General features: G+C 38.7%; 1 protein-coding gene across 3 annotated transcripts in view; it reads right to left on the bottom strand.

Annotated features, from left to right (window-relative positions):
• The window catches only part of dock10 (dedicator of cytokinesis 10), a 115,131-nt gene that overhangs the window by 51,973 nt on the left and 40,658 nt on the right, over nucleotides 1–22,500 (bottom strand). For all 3 annotated transcript variants that reach the window (XM_062060172.1, XM_062060173.1, XM_062060175.1), the window contains exons 15-30: nucleotides 20,758–20,880; nucleotides 20,618–20,697; nucleotides 20,334–20,521; nucleotides 14,226–14,291; nucleotides 14,062–14,154; nucleotides 13,839–13,962; nucleotides 13,631–13,752; nucleotides 8,769–8,852; nucleotides 8,529–8,621; nucleotides 8,224–8,342; nucleotides 5,554–5,623; nucleotides 2,224–2,337; nucleotides 2,086–2,157; nucleotides 1,858–2,004; nucleotides 113–196; nucleotides 1–42 (exon numbers count right to left, since the gene is read on the bottom strand). The exon at nucleotides 1–42 is cut by the window's left edge and continues 55 nt beyond it. In XM_062060172.1, the coding sequence (XP_061916156.1) occupies nucleotides 1–42; nucleotides 113–196; nucleotides 1,858–2,004; nucleotides 2,086–2,157; nucleotides 2,224–2,337; nucleotides 5,554–5,623; nucleotides 8,224–8,342; nucleotides 8,529–8,621; nucleotides 8,769–8,852; nucleotides 13,631–13,752; nucleotides 13,839–13,962; nucleotides 14,062–14,154; nucleotides 14,226–14,291; nucleotides 20,334–20,521; nucleotides 20,618–20,697; nucleotides 20,758–20,880 (1,621 nt within the window). The remainder of the gene's footprint in view (nucleotides 43–112; nucleotides 197–1,857; nucleotides 2,005–2,085; nucleotides 2,158–2,223; nucleotides 2,338–5,553; nucleotides 5,624–8,223; nucleotides 8,343–8,528; nucleotides 8,622–8,768; nucleotides 8,853–13,630; nucleotides 13,753–13,838; nucleotides 13,963–14,061; nucleotides 14,155–14,225; nucleotides 14,292–20,333; nucleotides 20,522–20,617; nucleotides 20,698–20,757; nucleotides 20,881–22,500) is intronic.

Raw genomic sequence — 22,500 nt, 5'->3', positions numbered from 1 at the left:
ACACACTTCCCTCAGAAACTCAAACTTCAGCTCGCACAACACCTGGATAAAATGCAAGAAAGATTCATTGAGGAATTTCTTTGGACATGTATATTCCAGTTATAGTTTCTACCTTGCTGCCAGTTGCAGGGATCATGTTGATGTAGTTGCTGATCACTTTGAAGGTGAAACCTCTGTCCATCAGGGTGATGCAACGCTGCAGGTAAAAATGAGGAACAGTGATGGGTCAAACGATATTGCTGCATGGGATGCCTTATGAAACATAAGGAGTGATGATGAGAGAAAAAAACATGTGCCCCATATTGCTGCAGTGTCATTTGACTGTGAAGCACCAAACTGTGCACCTCTTTGGGAATAAGGTGTTTCTAAATGGAACTTAGAAAAAGGTAAGATCAATCAATCAATGTTTATTTATATAGCCCTAAATCACAAGTGTCTCAAAGGGCTATACTGAAGTGTAGGATCGTTTTAAGATATACAGTAATAATTTACTATTGGGCTCATTGACCAGAGCTGCATGTTTCATATTATTTTCTTTTCTCCACAAAAAAAAAAACCCAAAAACTTGCTAACTACTAATTTTATTTGCAGGTCAAATGTAATGACGTTTGTTTTATTCAGCAGATACCGGACGACCATTATGAAACACCATAACAGTATCAATAGTGAGTGTGCCACACACTCACTGAGGCCTCATTAACCCATCGCTATTTTCAGATAACCTCTCTAAAAACTACACAGTAAATTTCATATAAATGTATCTTAAACACATTTTTGAGCAATGCTAATAAACAAATTCAATACATCTTAAAAGTATGTGCATATCAGTTTGCTGGATGACTCAGTTGAATCGATAAGATGAGGAAATTAAACAAAACTACAATATCAAATTAAAAAGAAATATAAAACAAAGGTGGGTAAGACAAAGAGGAGGAAAAATAACATATCTTAAAGGTGTAATGTATTAATACAAATGACCTTTGATAAAATGATGAATGGGTTTATTATTGTGAGTATATCTGGATGAAATGATATATAATATTTCTCTTGTAATGTTATACTGAATGTTGTTATATATCAGGTGATTATGCATTATATTGTTGATCAAGAATCAGATTATTTAATCTGCATGATGGGCCAGGACATTATAAACTTTGCTTCCTTCTGCTTATTTTTTTAGACACCCAAAATGTTTTTATCTTTATATTATTGTTTTTTTTAATGACAATATTGTATTGAGGAAGTTTTTTATTTATTTTTTAAATTGTGTAAAAGAAGAGTATTTTTGATTAGTTTTGTCAGAAAAAAACCAAAAAACATTTCCATTACTCTGCCTCCTCCTATACTAATGTAAAATGACATACACAAACAATTGTGTAATATTTTATGGTAAAAATACAGATTTTAAAATATATATATAAATATATATTCAAAATATGTTCTTATTTAATCTTTATTTGAATCTACTATTTCGATATTCAAAATTGAAATTACATTGTATGCATGAGAGAGAACATGTTTGGTGTTTATGAAGTTTACAGGTCAGGTTGATGTAATCCCCTTTAACTGTCTCTGGTATTCAATATTTGATAAATAAAACGTCTTAAACAGTAACAAAATAAATCTAATTTGTGAACCATGTAAAGATCTAAAACGCCATTTCAAACACAATATTTGAGGGTGATCCATGCTGTTACCAGTGTTTTGCATACAAAATATATGTTGCTGCCTCCTTGTCAGGGAATAGTTCTACAGGTTGTGCAGGTGTACCTAATGTTGTGGCCAGTGCCTTTATTTACCTGCAGTTTATGAGGCTGTGTGTGTTGAACCGCAACAGACCAAATCCAAAGTATCTACCTTGACAAAAGCTGCCACAGCTGAGTTGGCGTTGCGCGACTCCTCTGCCAGGTCTTTGTTCTTCCAGAAGATGTGGTCAGACACCGTCTCCACCAGGGTCTCCAGCCGGCTCTGGTAGGACGAGGGGAATCGCTGCGGCCTTGGAAGCTGACAATAAATAACCCAATGTTACTCTTCATGCGCTGTGTATTAACATGTTTAATATGCATGTATTTTTTTTCATCTTACTTTCACTTTGTCAGAGTCAACCAAATGTTGCGCCATGGACTTGACAATCAGTTCCAGGAAGAACCAAGAAAACTGGAAGACGTCAACAACAGCGTTATTGTCAGTGTATCTATGCACAACTATACACTTGGGACTTACCTTCAACACGTTCCTCACTGCCGCGTGCTCGTTGCTCTTCAGGTCAAAGGTCATGCCTTTCGCCAGCTCCTCGTGCACCGTCCTGAAGCCATGGGCCTCTGTCTTGAACACATACTACATACAGAAAAACATCATAAAAGAATTAGGGGGAAAAGTAACAATCAATTATTCAAATGCTATAAAAGTTTCAATTAACGTTTGTATTCAATTATTACAAGTGGAGAGGATATCTTTTATATTTTAATCGAACCTGTACCAATTCCCGGTACCAGGGAAGCGATGCCATGACTTAACGGTGACAATTTTCGGATTTTCTTTGTGTGTTAATAAATGTTTATTTGTTTAATAATATATCTATTTTTTGTTCAACGTTCTGTCCAGTTGTTATATCTCGTTTTCTTACACTTCTGAGTCTCATTTGCAAGTATTATGCAGTAGACTTTGCATGCAGTTGCAATTTCAAGACATTAGATGGCAGTAGTGTATTGACTACGGTGTGTTGCCGTAGTCAGGGAGTAGTCTGTGCCATTTAGCTTATTGTAGTATTTTGTTGCACCCTACAAAATGTGGATACTGTAAATTCACACCAGCTGTTTGATTGTAACGTGCATCTTAGTTGTAGTTTTCATTACCAGATTTGGAAGTATTGACATCGCCATGCAAAATGTCTAATGCTAATCAGTAGTATATCTATGGCAAGTTCGATAAAAAAATTTGCATCAAGCTAGAGCATTTTGAAAAGTGGCGCCTCGCTTACTGTACGTTTGAGTGTTTTCTATCATGCATACTCACTTTGTTGAGATGTAAAAATTACAACATTACTTAGAGGCAGTTGGACGGAGTCTGCTCAGGGTGCTAGTTTACCCACCAAGTGTTTGAGCCATCCTACACACTTAAACATGTTGGGTTAAAAAATTACCCAATGTTAACCCAACTGCTGGTTCAGAAAAGGACAAACACCTTATTTGAGTTATTTTAACTCAACATTTTGGGTTAATTTTTTCAACCCAACTTTTGCATTGAAATATTTCACCAAAAAGTTGAGTTATGATAACCTAATGTTGGGTTATTCCCAACCAAACTATTGGGTTGAATTATTTAACCCAAAAGTTGAGTTATGTTAACTCAGTGTTGGTTGATTCATACCCCAACTTTGGTTTGAATTCATTTAACACAAAAACTGAGTAATGCTCGCTACAATGTTGGGTTATTCCAAACCCAACTATTGGGTTGCGCAATTTAGCACTCCTTGACACAATAGTTGGTTAAAAATTATACATTTTACTGCTGGTTTGTCCTAGTCCTTCCCAACTACTGATAAAAATAATTGTATTCCATTAAAATATACTCAAAAGCAAGATATGAGTGACATTTTTTTTACAAGTAATTGTAGTGCGACGGGGTCGCTTTTTACTGTGTGGATCGTTCTCCCAGGATGCAGACGGTACCCCGGAGGCAAGGTGCAGGTAAGGAAATGATTTATTGTCTATAAATCATGCGGGATACAAACAAAAGAGCACCACCGTGTCTATAACACAGGAAGTTAAAGGAATAGCAAAAAAGTAAAGCTTAGCATGTAAACAGACGAACAAAAAGGCGAAGCTTAGTTCAGGAATCAAATTAGTAGCCGTCGTAACTGTTGTGTGGAAGCAAATAAGAAAGCCAGACTGAGTGTGGCGAAAAGCAGTTAATAAGTAGCTCTCTGATTAGTTAGTGCCCAGGAGCAGATGAGCGTCCCGAACACTAATCAGAGGCAGGTGAAAACAATCTGCATTCATGGCAACTAAAACACAAACCCAGGGGTGCTCAAAACAGGAACTGAGGTAGTCAAAAACTAAACAAACATGATCCGGGCAGCGGATCTTGACAATAGTAGTTCTATACAGCCTGCTCAAATATTTTCATGTACATAAGATGTGTGATTGTAAATAATGTTAATGAGATTAATCCTTAACAAAATTCCCCTCAAGAAAAAAGTACCTTTTTAATAAAAAAAAAGCATTTTACCCAAAATTGCATTACTCATTGAAAAACAACCCAAAAATGGTTTATAGTTTTGAAAACCCAGAAATTGAGTTTAAAAAAAATACCCTTACAACCCCAAAAATGGATTGCTCTTCAAAAAAATAACTCCAAAATTGAATCCAACACTCGCAACTCATAAATTGGGTTATCAAAATAACCCAGCATTTTTTAGTGTGTAGTTTGAAACCGGACGTGACATCACTTGCAACAGAGGGATAAAAACATTGCACTGTTAGATTGTACGTGAATTGATACACGGTCGTACCGACAACATTTGGTAGGTGCCTATAAAAGTACCCACCGTCAGTGGAGACCTTCTGATGCAGTTTTTAATTAAATTCACAAGATGGCAGTGGCTGCATTTGAAGTCTTGTGGCTGGTCAGCATCGAGCAGCGTTATCTACATCTGCATGAGCTATAAAATGCATCTGTGTTCCACTTGCCGTATACTGTGACCTCATCGGCGGTTATTTGAGAAGCACTGCCATTGATGATGTTACGTCGTCCTCGTTCGGACAGCAAACTAGATCAGACGCAGCCAAGAAGTGCACTCCATCTTGCCTCAGTTGCTTCAAAATATGGTTCAATCGACCATCGTCGCCTCACAATTAATCGATTATTATGCCAATTAAAAACAATCTAACCTATGTTAGTAAACACCCTTCATTCATACACGAAGGCGTACAGTGCATAATTCCCCACATGAATAGCAGCCTACTCCATTCATGCAACATTGAATTACATCCCTTTCCATCCCATCTTTTCACACAACGAGAAGGACACACGCACACACACGGTGCTGAATATTGTGCCAATACGTTACCATGGCAACAGCAGCTCCATCAGCCTTGCTGGGAACTCCTCTCGTCGCTCCCCCCCCCCACCTCCTCCTCTTCCTAACACCGCCATTTGTCTCTGCCACAAGTTCCCTCGCAGCGTAACACCACTGTTGCCGACATGAAAGAGGTCGTGCGGTCTTTCTGATTGAGACAATGTCCCAGTTTGTGCCCTCCTCAATTAGCCTCGCTTCTTCTTCCTCCACTTTTCTGTGCGTGTGTTTGCACAGTTTTCCGGGCGCCTGGCCACCGGCACTCTACATATCCACACATACACACACACAAACATAAAGCCTGCTTGTGTGGGGTTTTTTTTTGTTCTTTTCTGCAAATTAGGATGTCTATGAAGTCGTTCCACAGCCTTGTGGAAAACCAAAGTTGTCCTAATGATCTCCATGTGAGGTGCACACCTGCTGCCAAGGATTATTATATGCACCCCACACATAATGCAACCAAATGTTGAGCATACCTTAATGTAGGAGTGCAGGTAATGATCAAGGTTTTCTTCATGGCACTTGGAAACAATGTGGAGCAGCACTCTGCAAACACAAGGTTGTGGCACAGTTTTTCTTTTATATTTAATACAGAGCACTCATCAAAATGTGAAGTCTACACATAATCATGTCTCACAACCCTCATATAAAGAAAATAGCATATATGCTAGACCGGGGGTCGGCAACCCGCGGCTCTAGAGCCGCATGCGGCTCTTTAGCGCCGCCCTAGTGGCTCTCTGGAGATTTTTCAAAAATGTATGAAGAATGGAAAAAGATGAGGGGGAAAAAAATCAATTTTTTTGTTTTAGTATGGTTTCTGTAGGAGGACAAACATGACACAAACCTCCGTAATTGTTATAAATCACACTGTTTGTATTAAATATGCTTCACTGATTCAAGTATTTGGCGAGCGCCGTTTTGTCCTACTTTTTTTGGCGGTCCTTGAACTCACCGTATAGTCTGTTTACATGCATAACTTTCTCCGACTTTCTAGGACGTGTTTTATGCCACTTCTTTTTCTGTCTCATTTTGTCCACCACACTTTTAACGTTGTACATGAGTGCACAAAGGTGAGTTTTGTTGATGTTATTGACTTGTGTGAAGTGCTAATCAGACATATTTGGTCACTGCATGACTGCAAGCTAATCGATGCTAACATGCTATTTAGGCTAGCTATATGTACATATTGCATCATTATGCCTAATTTGTAGCTATATTTGAGCTAATTTAGTTTCCTTTAAGTCCTCTTAATTAAATGTATATCTCATGACACATGTAATATGGCTTTTAATTTTTTGCGGCTCCAGACAGATTTGTTTTTGTTTTTTTGGTCCAATATGGCTCTTTCAACATTTTGGGTTGCCGACCCCTGTGCTAGACATATAGTATGGTGCAACAATAGCTCAGGCCTATGAATCCTACCTAGCAACAGACCATTCTGACGTACCCAAGAACACAAATCAGCGCAAGTACATTAGTGTGGCCTCCTTTGAGTTGTGCTCAAAATACATTGGAAGACATGCTAGTATTTATGTACCACAGATACACTCAAAGTTTAATATTCATTAGTAAATGGCGAAGGACTTATAGACAATTAGTTAAGTCAGTGGTTCTCAACGTTTTTTTCAGTGATGTACCCCCTGTGAACATTCTTTTAATTCAAGTACCCCCTAATCAGAGCAAAGCATTTTTGGTTGAAAAAAAGAGATAAAGTAAAATACAGCACTATGTCATCAGTTTCTGATTTACTAAATTGTATAACAGTGCAAAATATTGCTCATTTGTTGTGGTCTTTCTTGAACTATTTGGAAAAAATATATAAAAATAAGTAAAAACTTAAATATTAATATATATATAAAGATATATTTAATATATAAATAGAGATTTCTACACATAGAAGTAATCATCAACTTAAAGTGCCCTCTTTGCGGATTGTAATAGAGATCCATCTGGATTCATGAACTTAATTCTAAACATTTCTTCTCAAAAAAATAAATCTTTAACATCAATATTTATGGAACATGTCCACAAAAAATCTAGCTGTCAACACTGAATATTGCATTTCTTTTCACAGTTATTTTTGACAGACATTTAAAAAATATCTCACGTGCCCCTTGGCATACCTTCAAGCACCCCCAGGGGTACGCGTACCCCCATTTGAGAACCATTGAGTTAAGTCACGTCCGAGCCTGTGCAAAGATGTTTTGATTCCATTCATTCGTTGTTTTTTTTTACCTATCTTGATACATTTTTACACACACGTGCTTGTCAGTGCCCCAAATGTCATTTTGATGCAGCAAAACGCCATGAAATTACAGTGAGCGTTTTGTAGAGGGCAATGAGTGGTGTGAGAAATTGCAAGTCAATCTGCTTGTTGGAGTCAAACTTGGGGGTTTAGTCACAGCAACACCATGTGGCTCATTTGTCAGAGAAATATTAGCCCATATAACGTAGTTCGCGCACCTGTTTTGCCAAATTGTCACCCTTTTGTGTTCAGTTAAAGGAGTAAAATGGTGATTTTACGCAGAAAAAAAAAGAAAAGTATAATAATTATTGCTGTCAAATGATTAACCTTTTGAATCAAAATAATGACACCCGTGATTTTTGATTAATCGTGATTTAACCTTTTTTTTGTCAGAATGTCATACAAGAACATTTTTAAATGCTTTCCTTGAATGCATGTCATTTATTAACTGAAAACTTGGTAACAGTTTTGTCTAAAGTCCAGTCGGGGTTTATTTTGAAGTTACATTTCTAAGTTTGCACGGCAGTTAGAGTTTCCTCGCTCATTTTTGCACTGACATATACATTGACCTGATCACCGATCGTAGAACAACACAGAACTTTCAGGTAACCATCTGTGGTTCAGGGTTAATTGGGTGATTACTCTGTATTTATACATAACTAATGCAATAATATGTTGTGATTAATCACAGGACTTAATGCATTACATTTGACATCCCTAATAATAATATAATGTAAATACCTACAATGTTATTACTTTGTCAAAAAAATTAAACTATCTTTATTAATTCTGGCTGTCCAAGTTGTTGGTTTTATTTATTAAAATGCCAGAATTAATTTATTATGTACAAACACAGACGTCAACAAACTATCCCCATAAGAATGTTGTAATGACAACCTACCTGGTGGTGGCAGTAGTGACATCGTCATTGTCATTTTGAGTCAGAACCTTGAAGAGCTGGTTAAAGAGCACTGGCAGAAATCTGATGATCACTGGGATTTTCTCCATACTGAGGAGACCCTGGAGGAGTGTGGAAAAGAAGGAGGAAAAGATGATGAGAGTAAAAGGATTGGAAAAGGCTCACGACCACAAAGAGTCAGGGAGCAAAATAAAGTCTGACATTCTGTCATGTTTTACTGATTAGACACGGAATAGTTTGGGCTTATTCGATAAATCAGTGGGGGAAATGGATTTTTTTCCTCTAACCTTCAGGCAGTTGAGGAAGTCAGAGGTAGGAGGGTGAGAGAGGTCCAGCTCTCTTTTCTGGCACTGCTGGAAGAACCGGTTCAGGTGGGGGTCCTGGCAGGAGGAGAGGAATCCAGGAGAAACAGTTCCAAGTTAGAGGTTGGACTGATTCCTTATTAAGGGCTGGAGTGTGTTTCCGTTTCGGTGAAAGGTAAAGAACATCAGTCTAACCACAGGTGATAAGGATCACCGAGATGTTACCTGAGTATACACAGTTGATACGACGTTGGTTGAAACTTTAAAGATGGCCTTGGCCCCGTCCACCCATTTCACATCAGCTCCATTCTGCAAAGAACACACAAGTCACCAAGAGAATGATGGCCTCTTTCACAATAGTAAATGTGTTCTACGATGGGGACCTAGTGTTGTCCCGATACCAATATTTGGTACCGGTACCAAAATGATTTCGATACTTTTCTAAATAAAAGGCACCACAAAAAATTGCATTATTGGCTTTATTTTAACAAGAAATCTTAGGGTACATTAAACATATGGTTCTAATTGCAATTTAGTCCTTAAATAAAATAGTTAAAATGCAAGACAGCTTGTCTTTTAGTAGTAAGTAAACAAACAAAGGCTCCTAATTCAGCTGCTTACATATGCAGTAACATATTGTGTCATTTTCCATTCTATTATTTTGTCAACATTATTAAGGACAAGTGGTAGAAAATGAATTATTAATCAACTTGTTCATTTACTGTTAATATCTGCTTACTTTCTCTTTTAACATGTTCTATCTACACTTATGTTAAAATGTAATAATCACTTATTCTTCTGTTGTTAGATACTTTACATTAGTTTTGCATGATACCACACATTTGGGTATCAATCCGATACCAAGTCGTTACAGGATCATACATTGGTCATATTCAAAGTCCTCATGTGTCCAGGGACATATTTCCTGCGTTTATAAACGTAATATATATTTTTTTTCAAATGAAAGAAGATGTGATGCCAAAAAATATCGACGTAATCATAGTAGTATCGACTAGATACGCTACTGTACTTGATATCATTACAGTGGATGTTAGGTGTATATCCACCAATGGCGTTTGTTTACATTGTGACGCCGGTGAGCTACAGTGTGTAGTGAAGCATGTTTAGCTATTCCTCGTCCTGCAGTGATGATACTTGTAAGAAACGTACTTTATTTGTAGCCATGCAGGCGAAGATTAGTGATTTAGAAGTAGCTAACTGGTAGCGGACCGGTACTTTTCAGAGGCGGTATAGTACCGTATATGATTCATTAGTATCACAGTACTATACTAATACCGGTATACCGTACAACCCTATGGCGACCTATGATGATTTTCATATTTTCTGATTTATAAATGTTATTACAAAGTTGGATACTCGTATCAAACTATGCCAAAGTCTCAAATCAATGGCTTCGTTAACACTAAACACTAGAGATGTCCGATAATATCGGACTGCCGATATTATCGGCCGATAAATGCTTTAAAATGTAATATCGGAAATGATCGGTAACGGTTTCAAAAAGTACAATTTATGACTTTTTAAAACGCCGCTGTACGGAGTGGTACAGTAGGGAGAAGTACAGAGCGCAACTTTAACAGTGTTACAGATATGCGCCACACTGTGAACCCGCACCAAACAAGAATGACAAACACATTTCGGGAGAACATCCGCAACGTAACACAACATAAACACAACCGAACAAATACCCAGAACTCCTTGCAGCACTAACGTTTCCGGGACGCTACAATATACACCCCCCGCTACCCTTAAACCTCGCCCCCCCCCCAACCCCGCCCACCTCAACCTCCTCATGCTCTCTCAGGGAGAGCATGTCCCAAATTCCAAGCTGCTGTTTTGAGGCATGTTAAAAAAAATAATGCACTTTGTGACTTCAATAATAAATATGGCAGTGCCATGTTGGCATTTTTTTCCATAACTTGAGTTGATTTATTTTGGAAAACCTTGTTACATTGTTTAATGCATCCAGCGGGGCATCACAACGAAATTAGGCATAATAATGTGTTAATTCCACGACTGTTGATATCGGAATCGGTAATTAAGAGTTGGACAATATCGGAATATCGGATATCGGCAAAAAAGCCATTATCGGACATCTCTACTAAACACCAAATCTGATTTTTTTCCCCACATAAGTGACACAGATCAGATATCTTTTCGCCAGTCTAAACGATCCAAAGTGCTTCAAATTTGATATTTTCGCATCAGATTTGGGCCACAGCAGGAGTTGGAATCTGATCTTTTCAAATGTGACTGCAGTCTAAACGGTAATGCGACCTGTTTGCGACTTTTATGTCATCTTTGGTCGAGCTACGTTATTCGTGCGCGCAGGAATGACATTTGCAATTCTCTTCTTCCTCCTGCTGCAGTTGTTTTCCCATCAGCAGTCTACTTCCGCTTCGCAACAGCCACGGCACAAACCCACTAACACACTGATCTGTAGTGTCCATGTTTTCTTGAGTAGTAACGAGTCCCTTCTTCAGTTGCGGAATCCGGTCAACTTCCTTTGTTTTGACTTTATTGAACTGCGCATGCAAGTGACGTCGAGGCCACATTGGGGCCTGTGCGTGTTTATACTGGAGACTGATAAAGATCACATTGGTCCACTTTGGCCTGCAGTGAAAACACAGTCATAAGGTTAATGTATTTGGTCGTGAGCTTGCATGCAGTTTTAAATGCCGCTGGTCTGCTTTGCGTTTTTTCTTCGACACTAAGTTATGATGTCACAGTGAGGTAGACTTACTTATTTTGACATAGCCTCGCGTGTTATCCTTTCTTTTATAATGCCCTCCCACCCACTTTGATGTCTGTAAAATAAAAACTTCCATGTTTATTAGTCCACACTATTTTATAAGGGACTGTTCTGTCAAGATGGTCCAGTGCAAAATTGGATTAGCCGCCAAACTCTGATGGAAAAGGACGATGTTATTACTCGGTTTGAGGAACCTTGAGAGAAGGTAGGATAAAGTATTAAGTTCATCTAATCATGTCATACGCACAATCACACGGACATGTGGCATGTAAATGGTTGTAAAAGCAACTTTTTTTCTGCAGCTACGTGTCTATTCGAGAGTGGGCAGGTGTACCTAATGATATGACCGGTGTATCTATATACTTTAATTTCCAGGCTTTAAGCTGCTATTTTTTTCCCATGCTTTATACAGTGTTTTGGCTAATTTATAGATTTTTCCGGGTTCGCGAGCTTCGCATGCCGTCTATGAATTTAGCCTCGTCACATCAGACCATTGAAATTGCTGAATGGGTCACGGTGGACCAATGAAATTGTTCACATTAAATCAGCCACATTCACACCATTATTCCGTCAGCCATTTAGCGTGTTATGGACTCACCCTCGTCATGAAGAAGAAACATAGAAATGCACACGACCAGGGATATATACCGTGTATCGGTAATTTTTGGTACTGGTTCCTAATTAGGTCGGTCCAGAAAGACCTTTGAGATTCTGGACTAATGAAACTACTATCGGTATTTTATCGGTCGTCATTATGAAATGCTGTCACATGATTCATATTGGAATAGTCACAAATAAGGAAACAACACCACACAAAAGTTTGTAACACAACAGTATTTACTCCTAGTCCCCAAAGTCAGGCACGCTAATAAGAGTTAGTGTCAGTTTGAAGTGAAAGCCACTTAACTCACGACCGCCACTACGGCACTCTTCATCAACCCGACCATCCTCTAAGCAATCCAGTAATACACAGGCCAATAATACTGTAATCCACTCAAAAAAGTGAAACATTTTAAACAATCACAGGTTTTTTTAAATTTACATTATACAAACAAATACAGACAAATATACATCGATGACTGTCAACACTGGCTTCCTGTTCGTCACTCAAATAGGTCCGTGTGGAACAAAAACACAAATAACAAATCCTATTGTTACAAAATGCACACCCACCTAACTTGATTGATATATGATATATTCAGTATGATATAGCATGTTAACGGTATGTGAATTATCAGGAATACCATACATTTAGATTATTTTACTTTATTATTTTATTACTAACATTCTAAATGTTATTATAGGGACAAGCGGTAGAAAATGGACGGATATACTGAGAGCAATTGTAATGAATAGAAACACAGTGATGGATCTGTGTGGTCTTTGCAAGATGATTACATAACAGCTGCGCAATCAAACATAATTGACTTGTTTAAGACCTACAAAGCAGGTGTTGATTAATGACTTCCCAGCTGTGAGATCTTACATTATGTTGCTGGTGCAAAAAATTATAATAAAAATGCATTTTTTCATATCTTTATTTACACAATTTACATATAGTACCGATAAGAATGCCAATGAATACCGGTTTTGATAAGGAATATCGATATTGGTATCAGTATCCTGCACTCCTGCACGCGCTCTGAGGTCCGAGAGCTAGTTCCAGCTCGTGGTGCCCAAGACGAGACTTAAAACCAGGGGAGACAGGGCCTTCTCTGTGGTCGGTCCTAAGCTCTGGAACACTCAATCCCTCCATGTTCGAAGTGCTCCCACAGTGGAGTGTTTTAAGTCTCGCCTTAAGACCCACTTTTATTCTCTGGCTTTTAACACCACGTGAGTTGTGTGGTCCTTTGTGTTTTTACATTTGTATTTCTATTTGTTGTTTGAATTGGTTTCACTATTTAAAATCGTTTTTATTAATATTTATTTTGATATTGTTATTATTTATTTTGTTTTTATTCAGTCATTGGTGGAGCTAAGGATAGTATTTGAATCTTGCTTTTAAAATTTTTGTGCAGCACTTTTTAAATGTGCTATATAAATAAAGTGGATTGGATTGGATTGAGTATCGATAAAATCCGAACGATATACATCCCTACTCATAAGGTTAAAATGTCAATGCAAGGATTTCCCAATGTGGTTACAGTGGGCTAAGTTTGTCTATAGAACAGGAGCACTCTACTGTTTTTAGGAATTAGCTGCAAAAATGTTGGCCGCCCAAGTTTTGAACTGAACTCGAGTGTCAAAGTATGGTGTCATTCCTGATTTGGCCCCCAGGCCGCCAGCTGAATATCCCTGTTCTAATGCCTCTTACCTTGGTGTTGCTGGCCTCTTTTATGGCCAGGTAACCAGGTGGCAGGTTACTGGAGACAGAGATGTTGAACTCCTGAGATGACAGGCGACCCTCTTTGAGGAGAGGCAGCCAAGAGTAGCCCACTACAAGGTCACAAACACAACATAGCACACTGAATGTTGAAAAACAAATAGAATACCGCCTTACCCCACACACTAATGATGCTCACCAGGGGTCTCCAGGGCTTCTTTCCTCTTTGCGTTGGTCTTAGCGTTAATATCACAAGTGACGTGGTAAAACGAGAAGAGGAGGTGGTGCTTTTCTTGAAGTTGGGTAGGGAGCTCGATCTTCACCTTTTGGCGTAGAAAAAAAACAACTTAGATCGATCTTGTACGTTCTTTGGAAGCACCAACAAGTTTAGATGTGATAATGTTTCCATGTGCTGAGCCCACCTCATCGTAGAAGTCGGGGTTCTGAGAGTGATGTAGGACGGTGGAACAGGCTGCTGGGGTGAAGACTGGACCTCCAGGCTTGCCATAAATGCACTAGGCAAGACAAATTCAAAAATTGGCTATGTTTTCATGGCAAAATAATGGTGTTTTGAAGCTCATGTTACCTTTAAAGGTTTGGCAAGTTCTTCGTCTGTGCTGCGGAACTCTACGTAGACTGCTAGATTACGAGCCTGTGGACACAAAGACCACTGTATTAATAATAAATAAATAAAGGCAAAGAAAATGTAACCCACCTGGATAACGAAGTAAATAGTTAATCACCCATTCCAACGATTGTAGTCATTACTATGGTATTTGACAATGAACAATAAGGTTTACATTTTTTGAAATATGGCGTCTCTAAATGTGGTCAGCAGACCTTTGAGTAGCTTATAAATAATGTGGTGATATTGGTGGGACACTTTAAGGTACTGTAAGTGTCAATATATGTACAGCAAAGGTAGTGTCCTCTCCAGTGGATATTTTGAGGCACACTTTTTAGAAAAAAGCCCTGCTTGCAAACACAAATGTCCGCTGCATAGTATGCTAGTTCCCAGGATGTTGCAAGTGTAAAAAGAAGTTATACGAGTACTTACTGGAAACAATGACACATGCTAAGTATTAAATCCTTTTCTAGTTGTTATCATTTTACTATTTTACTCTTTGGCTTATTAGGACCAAAGCACGAGGGGGCAAGGACCCTCTTGATAGATAATATATTCTTTGTCATTATCATTATCATTATCACTATTATTATTAAAGCCTTCCTATGCCTTTTGAGAGCTTTAACAAAACATTTTACAGATTTTAGGGGTCTTGCACACGACCTTTTCCCAAAACCTGATGTATTGCGGCCCCCCAGGAAGTGAAACAGTTTCGCCATCAGTACATCCGATTGACAATAAATCCAATACACATGTAGACCATGGCGGGACACAAAAATGATTAAATAACTGATATGGTAAGACTCATAAGTAGTCGGCCATTTTGCATTGCAGCTAAAATTGCAAACATTTTGGACCATATTTCTTCTGAATTTTTTTATCCAAAGCCCAAAATTGTTTAACTGGCAATACATTCAGGGGCCTATTCTTTTCTTTTTTTTTGTATACACTGCAACCTAGATTTACAAACCCCTTGTTATACGAGTGTTTTGATTCACGAACCACAGACAGAATAAAAATATGCTTTGCTTTCCGAACTTTGTCTCAATGTATAAACATTTCAACCACCCATTGTGTGCCTGCAGGGCAGCTATTTGGTGCCTGGCAGCACATCCATTGTGTGTGGGCTAATCAATCTCTGTGCTATGATTAGCTACTGAGCTACTTTGTGGGTTTTTAAGTGTTTTTTTTTTGGCAATTTTACAGCATTTTCCTAATTTTGTGAGCTCAATCCGAGTAACAATAGACAAGCGATGAATGGTTTAAAACAGGGGTCTCAAACTCAATTTACCTGGGGGCCACTTGATGCAGAAACTGGGTGAGGCTGGGCCGCAAGAAAAGATTTCCTAAATAATCTAACATGCACTTTTTAATGAATTCACCTTCTTTGAATGGCTATGCCGCCATAGCAACATACTTGCCAACCCTCCCGATTTTTCCGGGAGGCTCCCGAATTTCAGTGCCCCTCCCATCAATCTCCCGGGGCAACCATTCGCCCGAATTTGTCCCGATTTTCACCCGGACAACAATATTAAGGGCGTGCCGTGATAGCACTGCCTTTAAATAAACACAACAGAACAAATACCCAGAACATCTTGCAGCCCTAACTCTTCCGGGCTACAAAATACACCCCCCCTACCACCAAACCCTGCCCACCTCAACCGACGCACGGAAGGGGGGGGGGGGTGTATTGGTGGTAGCGGGGGTGTATATTGTAGCCCGGAAGAGTTAGGGCTGCATGGGATTCTGGGTATTTGTTCTGTTGTGTTTATGTTGTGTTACGGTGCGGATGTTCTCCCGAAATGTGTTTGTCATTCTTGTTTGGTGTGGGTTCACAGTGTGGCGCATATTTGTAACTGTGTTAAACTTGTTTATACGGCTACCCTCAGTGTGACCTGTATGGCTGTTGATCAAGTATGCCTTGCAGTCACTTGCGTGTGTGTACAGAAGCCAAATACAACATGTGACTGGGCTGGCACGCTGTTTGTACAGGTTGTAGAGGATGCTAAAGGCAAGGCCATCACGGCACGCCCTTAATATTGTTGTGTGGGTGAAAATCGGCAGACATTTGAGAGAATGGTTGCCCTGAAATTCAGGAGTCTCCCGGAAAAATCGTGAGGGTTGGCAAGTATGACGCTGTCAAGCGCCATTCATATAAAACTCGCGGGCCGCACTAACATCACATTTTCATATTAAGGTGCGGGCCGCAAAATAATGTCTCGCGGGCCGCAACTGGCCCGCGGGCCGCCTGTCTGAGACCCCTGGTTTAAAACATTCGGGAAGTATCCACATGATTGTCGACACTGCCTCCCGCTCCGTGCCAAGAATACAAACCAACAAGGTGAAGTGGATTTTAATTACTATTTCTTATCATTGTAGCGACCGTGCTGTTAAAGGCCTACTGAAACCCACTACTACCGACCATGCAGTCTGATAGTTTATATATCAATGATGAAATCTTACCATTGCAACACATGCCAATACGGCCGGGTTAGATTAGTAAAGTGCAATTTTAAATTTCCCGCGAAATATCCTGCTGAAAACGTCTCGGTATGATGACGTCTGCGCGTGACGTCACGGATTGTAGCGGACATTTTGGGACACCATTGTGGCCAGCTATTAAGTCATCTGTTTTCATCGCAAAATTCCACAGTATTCTGAACATCTGTGTTGGTGAATCCTTTGCAATTTGTTTAATGAACAATAGAGACAGCAAAGAAGAAAGCTGTAGGTGGGAAGCGGTGTATTAGCGGACGGCTGCAGCAACACAAACACGTAGCCGGTGTTTCATTGTTTACATTCCCGAAGGATGACAGTCAAGCTTTACCATTGGCCTGTGGAGAACTGGGACAACAGAGACTCTTACCAGGAGGACTTTGAGTTGGATACGCGGTACCGTGAGTACGCAGCTGCGGCTTCCAAACATTTGATCGCTTGCCCGTACGTGCGTGCCGCTATGTGCATGTCACGTACGTAACTTTGGGGACTTTGGGGAAATATATGTGCTGTATGAACTTTGCGGAGGTGAACGGTACTTTGGGCTGTGGGATTGAGTGTGTTGTGCAGGTGTTTAAGTTGTATTGGCGGGTTATATGGACGGGAGGGAGGAGGTGTTTGTTATGCGGGATTAATTTGTGGCATATTAAATATAAGCCTGGTTGTGTTGTGGCTAATAGAGTATATATATGTCTTGTGTTTATTTACTGTTTTAGTCATTTCCAGCTGAATATCAGGTCCCACCCGCCTCTCACAGCATCTTCCCTATCTGAATCGCTTCCAATGCCCTCTAGTCCTTCACTTTCACTTTCCTCATCCACGAATCTTTCATCCTCGCTCAAATTAATGGGGAAATCGTCGCTTTCTCGGTCCGAATCGCTCTCGCTGCTGGTGGCCATGATTGTAAACAATGTGCAGATGTGAGGAGCTCCACAACCTGTGACGTCACGCTACTTCCGGTACAAGCAAGGCTTTTTTATCAGCGACCAAAAGTTGCGAACTTTATCGTCGATATTCTCTACTAAATCCTTTCAGCAAAAATATGGCAATATCGCAAAATTATCAAGTATGACACATAGAATGGACCTGCTATCCCCGTTTAAATAAGAAAATCTCATTTCAGTAGGCCTTTAAGTTAAAGAGTTTTGTGATTTTAAACTGTGAGTGCACCACAGGGTTAGTGACAGTGTGTGTGCGGTTTGGGAGGGTGGTTGAAAATGAGGACAGTTCAACTAGTTGTTGTTCTGACTTTGTTATTAAATCAAAAGATCCATTTCAAGACAAATCAGCCAGAAGACACATTTTTCTATTTTGCTTTTATCAGTCTGAAAACGTTTGAGGAAGACTTGTCTTATTGTTTAGAGGTTAACTTGTGTCTTTATTACGAAAGATTTATTGGACACTGAATTAATGTAGCTGAATGTTTTGTGTTGGAATTTTGGACCTACTGCCTTTTTTTTGTACATCAAATTATGCAAATTAAAAAATTGTGATTTAAAAGTGTGTGTGTGTGTGTGTGTGTGTGTGTGTGTGTGTGTGTGTGTGTGTGTGTGTGTGTGTGTGTGTGTGTGTGTGTGTGTGTGTGTGTGTGTGTGTGTGTGTGTGTGTGTGTGTGTGTGTGTGTGTAAAAAGTAACTGCAAAAAAATTCAGTGTACACACTGCAAAAACTGAAATCTAAGTAAGATTAAATATCTCAAATAAGGGTGATATTTGCTTATTTTCTGTCTAATAAGACAATTCTTCTCACTAAGCAAATTTTATGTTAGAGTGTTTTACTTGTTTTAAGGGTTTTGGTCCTAAATTATCTCAGTAAGATATTACAACTTGTTGCTGAGATTTTATGACCTATATTGAGTAAAACATGCTTGAAACTAGAATATCAACGGTTGCAAAGCTGTGTCATTAACACTCACAAGTATAAAACTACTTTTTTAAAGTAATAATTTCTTACTTCAAGCATGAAAAAAAAAAATCATGATGCCGAGCGCATGTCATTATGTCAAGATAAGGCACTAACATTTACTTAATTTAAGAATATTTTTCAACATATTGAGCAAAAAGGTCTCTTTTTTTTCTACCAAGAAAAGTGCACTTGTTATTAATGAGAATATACTTATTTCAAGGTATTTTTGGGAGCATTGAGGTTAGCTAATTTTACTTGTTTTGGAAAGTCTTGACAAGCCGAATTTTCTTGTTCTATTGGCAGATAATTTTGCTTAGTTCAAATAAAATACCCCTCATTTTTTTTTTTTTTAGGGTCCGCATGTACCCTGTATAATTTTTTCTTGTTTTTGAACACTGAATTTTTGCAGTGTACAATTTTAGTGTAAAAGAAAATCAGTGCAGGAAAAAATTTTATATATAAAATTCAGTATGTAAAAATTCAGTCTAAAAATTCAGTGTTTTAAAATCCAGTGTAAAAGATTCAGTGCAGAAATATTCATTGCTTCAAAACTCAAGACTCAGTTACGGTAAACTAAGACAGAAGCAATCAATCTGTCCCAGAACCAGCCAATGAGGTGACTTTTGAAGCAACAAATATTTCTGCGCTGGATTTTTTTTTTACACTGAATTTTTACACACTGAAATTTAAAACACTGAATATCAACAAATTGTATTTTTAAACACACAAATTGGGCCCACATTTTTTTATTCAATGAAATTGTCAGCATATGCCATACTTGCCAACCCTCCCGTTTTTAGCGGGAGAATCCCGATATTCAGCGCCTCTCCCGACAACCTCCCGACAGAGATTTTCTCCCGACAAACTCCCGGTATTCAGCCGGAGCTGGAGGCCACGCCCCCCCCAAAAAAAAGTCTGCCGCAGCTGCGATTGGACCTGACCAGCCTCCGGGTACAAGTACTGGAGTACCAATTGCTTGCCAGGGAAGATCTTCCCCAGGAAGCAAGGATTGACCGGTTTTGGGTCATGCTAGGGAGAGATGGAAGATTCCACACTCTCGTGCATTTCATGAAAGCACTTTTGTGCGTGCCACACAGCAATGCATCATCAGAGAGGGTGTTCAGCATGGTTAGAAACATAGTGACAGAGAATAGAAAGAGGATGGACAATTCAACCCTTAACAAAGCATTGTACTTTCAAGTACAACAATGAGTAGATGAGTGTTGTGTGTGTGTGTGTATATGTGTAAATAAATGAACACTAAAATTCAAGTATTTATTTTATTTATATATATAATAAAATATATATATATATATATAATAAAATATATATATATATATATATATATATATATATATATATATATATATATATATATATATATATATATATATATATATATATATATATATATATATATATATATATATATGAAATACTTGAGTTGGTGAATTCTAGCTGTAAATATACTCTCATCTTAACCACGCCCCCCGCCCCATATCTCCCGATATTGGAGGTCTCAAGGTTGGCAAGTATGGCATATGCCCAAAAAATATTTTGTAATAAAGACCCAAATAAACCTCCATAATGTTGAGGCACATTTCATTGTCATGGAAAAGATATTACACACAAACAAAACTTAAATTATGAATAGTCTGATCTCCTTTACCTTGGCGAAGCTCTTCTGGCTATCATATTTGAGATGTTTGGGGTAGACGTAGATGTGGTTTCTATACACACGGTACGGCTGAGTGAACTTGGTGGTGTCTTGGACAAACTCCTCCACCTCCACTGTGGGCTGGTGTTTGCTCAGATCCTCAAAGGGTTTCACGGGTATGTACGAGGACGTCACACAGTCTAAACACACACACACACACAAAAAATATGTTTAAAGAGAGCGAGAGAGAGCGTTAGGGCAGCATAGGAGAGGAAGATGTGTCTAAATGGTCATACTTGGAAGCTCCAGTGGAACATAGTCCACTGTGATGTCCAGAGTCCCAGGAATGGTCTGAAGCTTGCTGGTCTTCTCCGCCCTAGTTGGTTTAAAATGTTGTAAGAATGTTTTTGGAAGATGTCAAAGTGAGCTTCTTTACCTTCTATACTCTGACACAAGCTTAATCAGGTCTTCTGTGGAAATCTTGTTGCTCTCCTGTTTGAAGAGAGGCGAGAAACGAGACTCTCGGTCCAGCGCCCCATGGTTGTCCTTAAAAAGGGACCTTTTAACATAGGCGAATGATAAACGGTGATAAAGGGTTATGTCAGTATAAAACAAAGTTGATAAAAATAGAGATGTACAGATCCCGATCATGAGATTGGATCGGGGGCAGATATATATAAATATTTTTAACTGATGGGCGATCTTACCGCAACTGTGTCCCTTGGTATACATACCTTGTCTATCCACAGTGCGAAGAAGCTTCAAATATACTAATCCTCACCATAATGGAGGGAAAAATTTACTAAAATAGCGTGTACTCTTAGTGGGCGTGTTACATGGCCATCTACTAAGACTGCGTGTGCAATTAAAAAGTGGTGCAGACCGCCTTATTTAAATGAAGATTTTGTGTGTACTATACTATATATCTCATTCATGTTATCATGCTCCTCCTACCTGTGGTCCTTTGCTATGTTTTCAAAAAAGCGGGAGACATCTACCACTTTTTATGGGCATTTTAGCAGCAGTCATGCAGTGCATCAACATTTAACCGCTGATGGTGAATAGGGGGGAGACTGCACTTGTAGTATGTGCTCTAGATGCAAAAAAATGCATACTTCAAGAAGTTTTAGCATACAGGATATATTTTAGTAATATATATTCTACGTGAAAAACACCAAGGTCATGAAAAAAATACTAAATGACACCAAAATGCATAAATTGAGTTTGTTTTAATCAGCCTCTTAAATTATCTAGCAGCCATTAAATTATAAAATGATTTTGCTAAAAAGATGTGTCTAATATTTGTAATATTTTGACCGTCCAGATATGTTGAAACATACACGTAGGACGGAGTATTTTCTGTCCATCGTATGTCTTTGCAGCCCGAGCACTCCTCTCTCACAGCCGTGTGCCTAACTGTGTCAGCTTGAAAATCCTTCTCACACATGCTAAATAAAACGCAAAATAGTGCTCCCAAAACGGGGACGAGTGTTGATAAATCACACTCAATTGCCTTTTCTTCTCCCCGTATTTTGGACGTTTTGATAATCAGCATATATTTTGCATATTAATGAAGACAGATGCAATATTCTTCTGCTCACTTACAAGACGTTTAGTAGATCGTTTTGCGTGTGCAATCAAGTTTGCGCGTGTTTTAGTACACGATCACGCAAACCTTTAGTAAATCAGGCCCTAAGTTTCTTCCATGTACCGTTATCACCGGAGGACTTGAAGAAAATAAATGGCTAAGCATGCTAGACACACACCGAGCAGGACGACACAAGAAGATAACCACTAAAGCTTCAATGTAAAGTAGGGGGGATCAATCCAGACGTCGATACTATTGATACCTGGTATAGTATCAGTACATAAACCATACTAGGTGATTAGATTGATATTTATCGTTTTCTCCTTCGTATTATTACAAAATATTTTTTGGCAGTTTTTGTTATTGTTCACAAAGTCTCTGGATACAAATTGTTCAAATGGGAGCCAATAGTAGTTTTTGCTTTTGTCTAGATATTGTGCACTGGCCAGTTTATTTAAAAAAAACAAAAAACAATTGTGCAACATATAATCTAATTTACAACAATTTTAGCTTATTGTAAATTTAATAAGATAAGCTACAAAGAAATGTGTTATTGTTTTTACTTTAATTACTTGCTGTAAAACACACACA

The sequence above is a fragment of the Entelurus aequoreus genome, linkage group LG10, assembly GCF_033978785.1.
Source record: "Entelurus aequoreus isolate RoL-2023_Sb linkage group LG10, RoL_Eaeq_v1.1, whole genome shotgun sequence".
Lineage (NCBI taxonomy): Eukaryota > Metazoa > Chordata > Actinopteri > Syngnathiformes > Syngnathidae > Entelurus > Entelurus aequoreus.
This window is presented reverse-complemented; position numbering and strand designations above follow the sequence as displayed.